Raw genomic sequence first — 12,680 nt, forward strand, 5'->3', positions numbered from 1 at the left:
TGAATATGAATACAAATGTTAAGGATTAATGTGTACAATAGCTGAACATGCAAAAAGACCAAAGATCAATGTTTAGTCACCAAAAGTTAGCTTTATTTCCTTAAATAGATCCATACTAAGTGTGGCACCAAAGTACAAATGTATTTTAGAAACTCCTCCCTTCTGAACGTCCAACCTTGGGATCATACATTGAACCTTAATGAATTGGAAAGGTATTGTTACATATATATCAGTAGATTGGATTAGATTTACAATAGTTTTAGTAATACAATGAGGCATTCAAGTATCTAACTTCAATATGCCATGAATAAATGGATAAAAAACAATGGGCTGTGAGCAGAGGCTCACACAGATAACCCCAAGACCTTTTTAATTTTAAGCTAAATAAAATGAGTTGTTGATGAAATATCTTTTACACAACCTTCTTATTTAAAAAGTGACTTGTGACCTTTAACCGTGAGTGATGATCACCAAAATCAAATCAGATGTAGAACTTGATGCTGTAATGCTGTGAATACGAACTAAATCTGCCTAGGGATTCATGTGATATCTTGCACGTAAACACTGCATGGACAGATAAACACTTGCATGCAGAGAAAGTGAATAACATAATTATACATACCTTTGACTAATAAGGTCTGAATCATCTGTATTATCACATGTATTTGTATAAGGCCTGCATATTGCCTATGCCAGTAATAGTAGGTGTTTGTACCAGTCAGTGTGTACCAGGTGTTTGTACCAGTCAGTGTGTACCATGTGTTTGTACCAGTCAGTGTGTACCAGGTGTTTGTATCAGTCAGTGTGTACCATGTGTTTGTACCAGTCAGTCTATACCAGGTGTTTGTACCAGTCAGTCTGTACCAGGTGTTTGTACCAGTCAGTCTGTACCAGTCAGTGAGTACCAGGTGTTTGTACCAGTCTGTGTGTACCATGTGTTTGTACCAGTCAGTCTATACCAGGTGTTTGTACCAGTCAGTGTGTACCAGGTGTTTGTACCAGTCAGTCTGTACCAGTCAGTGTGTACCAGGTGTTTGTACCAGTCAGTCTGTACCAGGTGTTTGTACCAGTTCCAGGTGTTTGTACCAGTCAGTCTGTAACAGGTGTTTGTACCAGTCAGTCTGTACCAAATGTCTGTACCAGTCAGTCTGTACCAGGTGTTTGTACCAGTCAGTCTGTTCCAGGTGTTTGTACCAGTCAGTGTGTACCATGTGTTTGTACCAGTCAGTGTGTACCATGTGTTTGTACCAGTCAGTCTGTACCAGGTGTTTGTACCAGTCAGTCTGTACCAGTCAGTCTGTACCAGGTGTTTGTACCAGTTCCAGGTGTTTGTACCAGTCAGTCTATACCAGGTGTTTGTACCAGTCAGTCTGTACCAGGTGTTTGTACCAGTCAGTCTGTACCAGTCAGTGTGTACCAGGTGTTTGTTCCAGTCTGTCTGTACCAGGTGTTTGTACCAGTTCCAGGCGTTTGTACCAGTCAGTCTGTACCAGGTGTTTGTACCAGGTGTTTGTACCAGTCGTTGTGTACCAGGTGTTTGTACCAGTCAGTCTGTTCCAGGTGTTTGTACCAGTCAGTCTGTATCAGTCAGTCTGTACCAGGTGTTTGTACCAGTCAGTCTGTACCAGGTGTTTGTACCAGTCAGTCTGTACCAGGTGTTTGTACCAGTCAGTCTGTACCAGGTGTCTGTACCAGTCAGGCTTACCTGTACCAGCCTGTTCCTGCTGCAGATTCTTGATAGTTGTAGCTTGTATAATTTCTGTTATGATGTTATATCTGAAAAAAAATATGGAACTGTAGTTTCTACATTGTATCTGCTTAATCTTTTTCTATGTGGATTTCATCCCTTACCAGAGGTTTTAATCTTTAACCATGTTTTTATCTGAAACCTATGGTTTTTATCATAATCTTTAACGGACCTATCTCTAATTTTGCTCCTGATTTTAGCAGTACAATATATTTCAATCACCCAATGAAATTTTGTCAATGTCTGTTTAATAATGTGAAAAGAATTTTCTTATTCTTGCCAATATAAGTTAAATTTCATTAACTAATTTCGTTAGTGATGAAACTTTGTATTGGACAGAGTAATCAGAAACTGTGTAAAACTCTATCTAAATATGGTTTCATTTCTGTGTAAACTGAGTTTTGTCTGAGTGAAGTCAGAAAGCCAGAATTAGATCATTACACCTGAAATCTTGATATCCTCAGTAAGAAACTTCAATGTACAACCATTTTTAAGTAATTACAGTTTGCATTCCTATTAAATACTACCTTTTATGAAATATTCTATTATGAAGAAAGCATGAAGAAAAACAAGCAAAACCAAAACAGTGGCATAGAGATCCTTTCTACTGTAATGGTGTTACCGCTGATAATCTCAATATAAACATTTCTATAAAAATGACAGCAGTATAATAAGGTGTGTATTAATCTGTTTAAAAATTTTGTTACAAAATTAAAAACCTGAAAAAGGATTTCACATATTACTGACTGATGCCAGAAACAAACCTGATTTGTTTTAAATGCTCGATGTCTTCACATTTTCCAATCATCTTGACAAAGTCTTCATAGTTGGCAGCATACAAGTAAGTGCGCCGCGTGTCCTCCGACACTTGACGTCGGTAGTCAATGTAAGCAATGAGCTTCTCATTTATGTAGTCTGGGTCACACACCATGTCTACCAGTGGTTGCAATCCTTGAAACATCATATCATACAAACATCAGAAACCACTGGCTTTAACATACAAATCACCCAGTAGCAACTGAAATAACATCAAAGATCAGAGTCACACAGACACTTATCTACCAGCTATATCACTGGCACCATACAGACACTTATATACTAAACAAAAAAAGAAAGGTAACATTACTTTATTCTGTGAATAATTAATTAACCCCTTCATAAATCCTTACCAATCATGTATGAATAAAGTAATCGATCAATTCTGATAAAACTGCAGTCATGGTTCATTATAAAACTTTGCGTTCAGTTGATTTTATTTGACTGTAAAGGACGTTGGGGTCAATTTCAAAGGTAACACCATTAGTAACGGGTATGGCAACCGCTTGCGAAATAAACAGCATTGCAGCGTCGTCGCATGGAACTCGTAAACCGGCGGATAATTCGAGGAGAGATGTTGTTCCATTCAGCGATCAAGGCTTGGGCCAGCTCCTGCAAGTTTGACGGCTGATTTTGACCTTCTCTCACGAATCACCCAAGAACGTCCCAGACATGCTCAATCGGTGACAAATCAGGTGATTTAGATGGCCAATCTAACACCTATACGTTATTCTGCTGCAAGAAAGTTCTGCTGACGCAACTGGTGTGCGCTGGTGCGTTATCCTGTTGAAAAATGGCGCCAATGCAATGGCGTCTTAAAAATGGCAGAACCACAGGTCTTAAAATTTTGTCCCGATATCGAATGCCGGTTAAATTGCCATTTAACACAACAAGCCTGGTACGAGTCCCCCCACAAATACCACGCCAAACCATTACACTTCCACTGCCAAAGCGGTCCCGTTCTGCGACGCAGCTGTTCGCAAAACGCTCCCCTCGTCACCTCCACACTCTGCGCCTTCTGTCACCGTGTTGCAGACAAAACCCGGACTCATCTGAAAATAGAACATTGTTCCATTGTCGTAAGGCCCAACAACAGGGAACACGGGTCCAGTTATGCCGATTATTATGGTGACGTCGCAACAAATTGGGTCCAGTGTAGGGACGCTGCGCTTTCAATTGGTAGGCCCTCAACCTGTTGCGGACTGTTTTGGGAGACACACGACGCCCAAACAATGTCCTTGTAGTCTCTACTGCGGTTACGAATCGATTGCGCAAGTGTATCAATCGTATACGACGGTCATACCTGGCGGTCGTTTTATGGGGTCGGCCACTTCGGGGACAATCGGATGTCGACCCAGTTTGGTTTAAACGACTTACCAACTGGCAAATTGTCTTAACACTGCAACCAAAATGCCGTGCAATTCGAAGGCGAGACTTCCCACCCTGGATCAGGCCTACAGCCCTTTCTCTCTGTACTTGAGACAGCCGGGGATATAATGACAAAGTTGATAGATAGCAAGATTCGGTGATTTCTAAGTCCTAAGGATCTAAGGAACAGTTGTCAGTTTGAATGTTTATGAAATTCAAGTGAAGATACAAGTTAGTCGCAGAAAACCTCGTGCAGCTCTTTTGCTAATACAGACTTTCATGCTTGAATGATTTTGGTAACCCCCTTGGATTTTGTAATGTAAAACATTACCATTATCTAATATTGCACAAACGCCATTTTGTTTTCACTCATTTACAGGCATTCGCCAAGGAAACATGTTAACCTTTCTTTTTTTGTTGAGTAGATGTCAACTGTAACAGTGACATCACTGTCACACATAAAGTTTTACAACAACTATAACACTGACATATGAGTTACATAGACAATTATCTACAACATAAACACTGACATCTGAGTCACACAGACACTTATCTACAACACTAACACTTACATCTGAGTCACACAGACACTTATCTACAACACTAACAATGACATCTGAGTCACACAGACACTTATCTACAACACTAACAATGACATCAGAGTCACACAAACACTTATCTACCAGCTGTAACAGGCATTTATCTACCAGTTTTGGTTAGTTATTTACAAAAAAAAAATTTTGCTTTTAGCATTTGCACAAAGAAACCAATCTGAAGCAGCCACATTGTTGAGGATTTGAGGATGCACTGTTTGAAGATTGAGCCAAATCAGTCAGGCACAACTGGAAATATTGTATGGAAACAAGTGAGATGGACAGACTGGCAAATTTCAAATTTCTGATTTGGAACGATGAAATATTAGTCATTTTCACAACATTCTACTATCTAAACTAACTTCCAGTCTGTCATTAATGACATTTTACAATAACATCAAGATGTTTACCTGCAGATGTGATGATTTCACGGAGGATATGCCGTATAGTGGTACAGCCATTGTAGTTGTCAGGGAGAAATATAAGAAGAAGCACCTCACAGAGTTGGCTAAGGAACTGCCTTTCAGATGCCTCACTAGCCAACCACGGATGTAGATGGAATTTTTTCTCATCCCCAACACTGCTGTCACCACTGATGTCAAACATATTTTACATTAACATAATTTTTTATATATAAATCTAGCGTCTTTCCAAATATATATATTTTATCTCCCAGCATAACATATATGACCATCTCATATCATTATTTTCAGAATTTTACAAATGCACAGCAGAATTGATAAAAAGCTAATATATTCAGCAGTGATCAATCTAAAATTTATTTTCCTGGGTCCTTCTCAACTTTTTGCTAAAAACAACAAGTCACGTAGTGTAAAATATAAATATTTCTGGAAATTCTATGATTCCCATCAAATTGACATGTGAACAGGACTCAGGACTCGCATGTAGATTTATCACTGAGTCAGTCAAATTGTAATTGTAGAAGGGGATTTTTTATATTGTGTGATTCCTGTATCAAAATGGTGTCAGTCTAGTGATCGACATTTGGATCTTTCTTTAATACACATTTACTTTTAATGTACATAAATTGCTATTCAATTTAGGAATAATATGTAAAATAACAACCTAAGACAAGTTTTGGTTAAAATACTAACCTCTTGGCTGCAATTCGTATCTCTGTAAAGTGAGCATGAAGTTTTTCTACAACATCCTGCGTGATTAACTTCATCATGTCTACTTTATATAACCTGGTGCTGAGTTGTTTAATTACGATCCAAATGTCACACCTGATAACAAAAAAGTTTTTACACAGATGCAATATAACAGGAAAAGACATCCAAAATATGTAATAAATGCATGATTCAACAAAAATAAAAAAAATATACATTGCCATTTTGTATACATCTCTGACTTACATGATTCTTATGACAAGTAATAGCAATTCTCTCTGTACTTACTTGATAACTGGATATATTCTCTGTGTACTTACTTGATAACTGGATATATTCTCTGTGTACTTACTTGATAACTGGATATATTCTCTGTACTTACCTGATAACTGGATATATTCTCTGTGTACTTACTTGATAACTGGATATATTCTCTGTGTACTTACTTGATAACTGGATATATTCTCTGTGTACTTACTTGATAACTGGATATATTCTCTGTGTACTTACTTGATAACTGGATATATTCTCTGTGTACTTACTTGATAACTGGATATATTCTCTGTGTACTTACTTGATAACTGGATATATTCTCTGTGTACTTACTTGATAACTGGATATATTCTCTGTGTACTTACTTGATAACTGGATATATTCTCTGTGTACTTACCTGATAACTGGATATATTCTCTGTGTACTTACTTGATAACTGGATATATTCTCTGTGTACTTACTTGACTGGATAACTGGATATATTCTCTGTGTACTTACTTGATAACTGGATATATTCTCTGTGTACTTACTTGATAACTGGATATATTCTCTGTGTACTTACTTGATAACTGGATATATTCTCTGTGTACTTACTTGATAACTGGATATATTCTCTGTGTACTTACTTGATAACTGGATATATTCTCTGTGTACTTACTTGATAACTGGATATATTCTCTGTGTACTTACTTGATAACTGGATATATTCTCTGTGTACTGATAACTGGATATTGATAACTGGATATATTCTCTGTGTACTTACTTGATAACTGGATATATTCTCTGTGTACTTACTTGATAACTGGATATATTCTCTGTGTACTTACTTGATAACTGGATATATTCTCTGTGTACTTGATAACTGGATATATTCTCTGTGTACTTACTTGATAACTGGATATATTCTCTGTGTACTTACTTGATAACTGGATATATTCTCTGTGTACTTACTTGATAACTGGATATATTCTCTGTGTACTTACTTGATAACTGATAACTGGATATATTCTCTGTGTACTTACTTGATAACTGGATATATTCTCTGTGTGATAACTGGATATATTCTCTGTACTTTGATAACTGGATATATTCTCTGTGTACTTACTTGATAACTGATATATTCTCTGTAACTGGATATATTCTCTGTGTACTTACTTGATAACTGGATATATTCTCTGTGTACTTACTTGATAACTGATATATATTCTCTGTGTACTTACTTGATAACTGGATATATGTCTTACTTGATAACTGGATATATTCTCTGTGTACTTACTTGATAACTGGATATATTCTCTGTGTACTTACTTGATAATGGATATACTGGATATATTCTCTGATAACTGGATATACTTACCTGATAACTGGATATATTCTCTGTGTACTGATAACTGGATATATTCTCTGTGTACTTACTTGATAACTGGATATATATTCTGATAACTGTGTACTTACTTGATAACTGGATATATTCTCTGTGATAACTGGATATATTCTCTGTACTTTGATAACTGGATATATATTCTATATTCTCTGATAACTGGATATATTCTCTGTGTACTTACTTGATAACTGGATATATATTCTCTCTTGATAACTGGATATATTCTCTGTGTACTTTGATAACTGGATATATTCTCTGTGTACTTCTGATAACTGGATATATTCTCTGTGTACTTACTTGATAACTGGATATATTCTCTGTGTACTTACTTGATAACTGGATATATTCTCTGTGTACTTACTTGATAACTGGATATATTCTCTGTGTACTTACTTGATAACTGGATATATTCTCTGTGTGTACTTACTTGATAACTGGATATATTCTCTGTGTACTTACTTGATAACTGGATATATTCTCTGTGTACTTACTTGATAACTGGATGTATTCTCTGTGTACTTACTTGATAACTGTATATATTCTCTGTGTACTTACTTGATAACTGGATATATTCTCTGTGTGATAACTGGATATATTCTCTGTGTACTTACTTGATAACTGGATATATTCTCTGTGTACTTACCTGATAACTGGATATATTCTCTGTGTACTTACTTGATAACTGGATATATTCTCTGTGTACTTACTTGATAACTGATATATTCTCTGATATAACTGGATATATTCTCTGTGTACTTACTTGATAACTGGATATATTCTCTGTGTACTTACTTGATAACTGGATATATTCTCTGTGTATTGATAACTGGATATATTCTCTGTACTTACTTGATAACTGGATATATTCTCTGTGTACTTACTTGATAACTGGATATATTCTCTGTGTACTTACTTGATAACTGGATATATTCTCTGTGTACTTACTTGATAACTGGATATATTCTCTGTGTACTTACTTGATAACTGGATATATTCTCTGTGTACTTACTTGATAACTGGATATATTGGATATATTCTTGTACTTACTGATAACTGGATATATTCTCTGTGTATTCTTGATAACTGGATATATTCTCTGATAACTGGATATATTCTCTGTGTACTTACTTGATAACTGGATATATTCTCTGTGTACTTACTTGATAACTGGATATATTCTCTGTGTACTTACTTGATAACTGGATATATTCTCTGTGTACTTACTTGATAACTGGATATAACTGTGTACTTACTTGATAACTGGATATATTCTTGATAACTGGATATATTCTCTGTGTACTTACTTGATAACTGGATATATTCTCTGTGATAACTGGATATATTCTCTGTGTACTTACTTGATAACTTACTTGATAACTGGATATATTCTCTTGATAACTGGATATATTCTCTGTGTACTTACTTGATAACTGGATATATTCTCTGTGTACTTACTTGATAACTGGATATGTATGGATATATTCTCTGTGTACTTACTTGATAACTGGATATATTCTCTGTGTACTTGATAACTGGATATATTCTCTGTGTACTTGATAACTGGATATATTCTCTGTTTACTTGATAACTGGATATATTCTCTGTGTACTTACTTGATAACTGGATATATTCTCTGTGTATTCTTGATAACTGGTGTACTTACTTGATAACTGGATATATTCTCTGTGATAACTGGATATATTCTTGATAACTGGATATATTCTCTGTGTACTTACTTGATAACTGGATATATTCTCTGTGTACTTACCTGATAACTGGATATATTCTCTGTGTACTTACTTGATAACTGGATATATTCTCTGTGTACTTACTTGATAACTGGATATATTCTCTGTGTACTTACTTGATAACTGGATATATTCTCTGTGTACTTACTTGATAACTGGATATATTCTCTGTGTACTTACTTGATAACTGGATATATTCTCTGTGTACTTACTTGATAACTGGATATATTCTCTGTGTACTTACTTGATAACTGGATATATTCTCTGTGTACTTACTTGATAACTGGATATATTCTCTGTGTACTTACTTGATAACTGGATATAACTGTGACTTGATGGATATATTCTCTGTGTATATTCTCTGTGTACTTACTTGATAACTGGATATATTCTCTGTGATATATTCTTGATAACTGGATATATTCTCTGTACTTACCTGATAACTGGATATATTCTCTGTGTACTTACTTGATAACTGGATATATTCTCTGTGTACTTACCTGATAACTGGATATATTCTCTGTACTTACCTGATAACTGGATATATTCTCTGTACTTACCTGATAACTGGATATATTCTCTGTGTACTTACTTGATAACTGGATATATTCTCTGTGTACTTACTTGATAACTGGATATATTCTCTGTGTACTTACTTGATAACTGGATATATTCTCTGTGTACTTACTTGATAACTGGATATATTCTCTGTGTACTTACCTGATAACTGGATATATTCTCTGTGTACTTACCTGATAGCTGACAGTAGAGATTCCTGGTCCTTTGACAAATCTTCATACCAAGTAACAACAAAGTCACGTAGAGACAAATCAATAACTTCTTGAAGGGCAAGGTCAATATTCCGGGATATCACAACTTTCTTTGGCTCCCCCCTCTTATCAGCTTTCCTTTCCTGTAAAGTACAAGAATTTCATCACATCTGACACTTTGGACATCTTTTCACCCATATATGGAGATATAAATATATAAGCATCTCACTTACGATGGCTACAACAATCTATATCTTGTATATTTTTACACCTTTACCCAGATATTTATATACGATGAAAAGCATAAAACATCTGTAGAATATATCTAAACATGTACCTCTTTAATTATCTTTAATCTTTATCTTATATAATTTCAAAATATATGTAAAGAACTCCTAAGGTCCCAGTTAAAGGGGACCTCTGTATAATAACTAGGCTGCAACCTAAATATTGACCTATAACATTTCTAACCATTAAAATAATTCTGTAATAACGAGATAGAGATGATGTAGGTTATGACTTTACCATTAGTTTTTGTATCAGCATATTGACAGCTGAATCTTCAGGAGGAGCTGATGTTGGTTTGTACTGTTTTCCTCGAACCAGTGACCATGATGACCCAAGAAATATACCGGCACCAATCACAAGTAAATGGAGGATTACAAATATGGTTGTAAATAGGAAATCATACTGGTAGAGGACAGCAAGTACCAGTCCACCACACCCCAACACTACACTCTGGGCCGTATTCATCCTCTCACTTATACTTAACTTCTTGTCATCTCAGAGACCATGTCCATCTCACCAGCTAAAATTCAGACAAGATACAATAAAGATCATTACTTTGCAAGAAGGTTCTATTTCATAAAACTTTGTATGTTGTGCAGAGGTGAAATGATTTATTGTGATACATATTGAATTAAAATGTTTGTCAGTTTGATTTTTTTGTATCTCTATCTCTCCAGTATGGTACATCATACTGTATTGTAACTTAAAATGGATGCTAACAAATTGCCACCTGGTAAAGACTAGCATGTTGCATGTTTTGTTAACTTACTGTTTGTTCGCTGTAATTGTTTTTTTTTCTATTTCATATCATATTGACATCTTACTCTATACAAATTGATATATACTATAATTGATTTATCTGTTTCAAGTCAAGATCAGCAATTAATATTCAATGACATTACTAACAAAAAGAAAGCAATCTTGTAAAAATATTTATTTCTGTAATTTTGTCAAAATAGCTACATTGCATTAATGCATGTGTCACAGATATTTCAGCTTGTATTTCCTCTAGCATTGACTGTTACATATGCCAGTCATCTGCTGAAAGGTTGACAGGCCATAATAGTGGACATGCATTTGTATAAAATCCATTAAATAAACAAATCCTACATATACCAGATGTCAGCCTTATAGTTGACATATTTGTCTCTGTTCAAATGTTTAATATAAATGAATACCTACCATATGCATGTATGAGCTTGAGGAAAGTCAGACTATGATAGGGGTTCAATTATCAATTGTCAATTTGAATATTTGTCTTGGTCTTGGTAAATAGCCAGAAACTTTTCCTACATAAAAACACAAAGTTTTAGCAACCTGTGCATGGATCAGCACTCCAGCAATGTTTATATAATTTACAACCCATGATGCCAATAAATATTATATTGATGGAAAGATGAAACATTTCTATACTAACTGTGACAATAATAAGATAAGTTAGCAGTGTACTTGCCTAGCTAGGCCTTGATTATGTGGCCAGGTGGTCAACCTTACCAATTTGACAAACATAGCAAGGTTACCTATAGCCTACCTAGTGGGATCTCTGAAATCTGGATATAACCCCAATTTTGATTCATACCGTTGGGAGACAAGGATGGGGAGTGAAAATTGGGAAACTACCGCTTGATTAAAAAAAGTTGGCAGTTATGGACACATGTTGGAGTTCATGTCAGTGAATCGTGTACAAACGGACAATGGGATTTCTATTTTTTGACCCTCCAACCCTCACATGGCCAAGCTGACAAGGTCGTTTTTTACTTTGCAGAGATTGGACATCTCATTCTGAAATGACTGCAAGATACATTGTGGTATCATCTGAAAAGAGTCTAATGGAGAATGAAATGCCCACAGTGATGTCATTGATATTACAGACAAAAAGGCTAGGCCCACGGAGGTGGGGGGTAAGGGACCTGATCTTAATGAGACAGTGGTAGATTTTTCCTCCTTGGCAATTATTACTTGCGCCCTGTTACTTAAGGAGTTTTGTTATCCAAGTGTTTACTTGCCCAACTCTGCCATAGTTCCTAAGTTTGTAGATTGAAAGTTGGTAGCTGACCTTATCAAATGCCTTACTGTGAAATCCATGATAATTCCAGGGACGTAAAATACAGATATACTGTATTATACGTCCCTGATAATTCTAAGTAATTAGTGATATCAATAATAAACTCAATTAGCTGACTGTCATATGACCTGGATTGCCTGAAGCCATGCTAAAGATGGGAAATAAATTAAGGCTATGATGAGTATCAGCTAATCCCTGCTGCCAGTGCTGGGATTTATTTATATCGGACGTTTGACGATACGAGTGATATACGCCGATAATTTCCAGGGTTGTACTTTTCAATGAATATGTTTTCAGAGACCTGTAATATAGACACTTCAGTACTTGCCAAAAATAAAAAGGGTCGACACATGCGTGATTCACCTCTTCGGTTAGAGTTCGCTGACTTACGGGTTATCGTGAGAGGTTGTTTATTATTATGTTCTCGTACAATCTCGTTAAGGAACGAGAGACGACAATGTAGGTTGTTTAAATTTCGAAACATGTAAGTGATCTAAC

The 12,680-nt window shown here is 35.6% G+C and overlaps 1 protein-coding gene across 3 annotated transcripts in view; it reads right to left on the bottom strand.

Moving 5' to 3' along the window:
- Positions 1-12,680, bottom strand: part of LOC132551681 (sorting nexin-25-like) — a 32,542-nt gene that overhangs the window by 16,337 nt on the left and 3,525 nt on the right. The window contains exons 1-7 of one of the 3 annotated variants that reach the window (XM_060215862.1): positions 12,573-12,602; positions 10,355-10,637; positions 9,812-9,972; positions 5,640-5,771; positions 4,935-5,116; positions 2,512-2,698; positions 1,706-1,776 (exon numbers count right to left, since the gene is read on the bottom strand). In XM_060215862.1, coding sequence (XP_060071845.1) covers positions 1,706-1,776; positions 2,512-2,698; positions 4,935-5,116; positions 5,640-5,771; positions 9,812-9,972; positions 10,355-10,582 — 961 coding nt within the window. In that variant the 5' untranslated portion in view covers positions 10,583-10,637; positions 12,573-12,602. Of the gene's footprint in view, positions 1-1,705; positions 1,777-2,511; positions 2,699-4,934; positions 5,117-5,639; positions 5,772-9,811; positions 9,973-10,354; positions 10,639-12,572; positions 12,603-12,680 lie in introns of those variants that run through there. The other 2 variants (XM_060215861.1, XM_060215860.1) reach the window with 2 other exon arrangements.

The sequence above is a fragment of the Ylistrum balloti genome, unplaced genomic scaffold (assembly GCF_031769215.1).
Source record: "Ylistrum balloti isolate Yb309-2 unplaced genomic scaffold, AGI_CSIRO_Ybal_v1 Utg370210, whole genome shotgun sequence".
Taxonomy (NCBI): domain Eukaryota; kingdom Metazoa; phylum Mollusca; class Bivalvia; order Pectinida; family Pectinidae; genus Ylistrum; species Ylistrum balloti.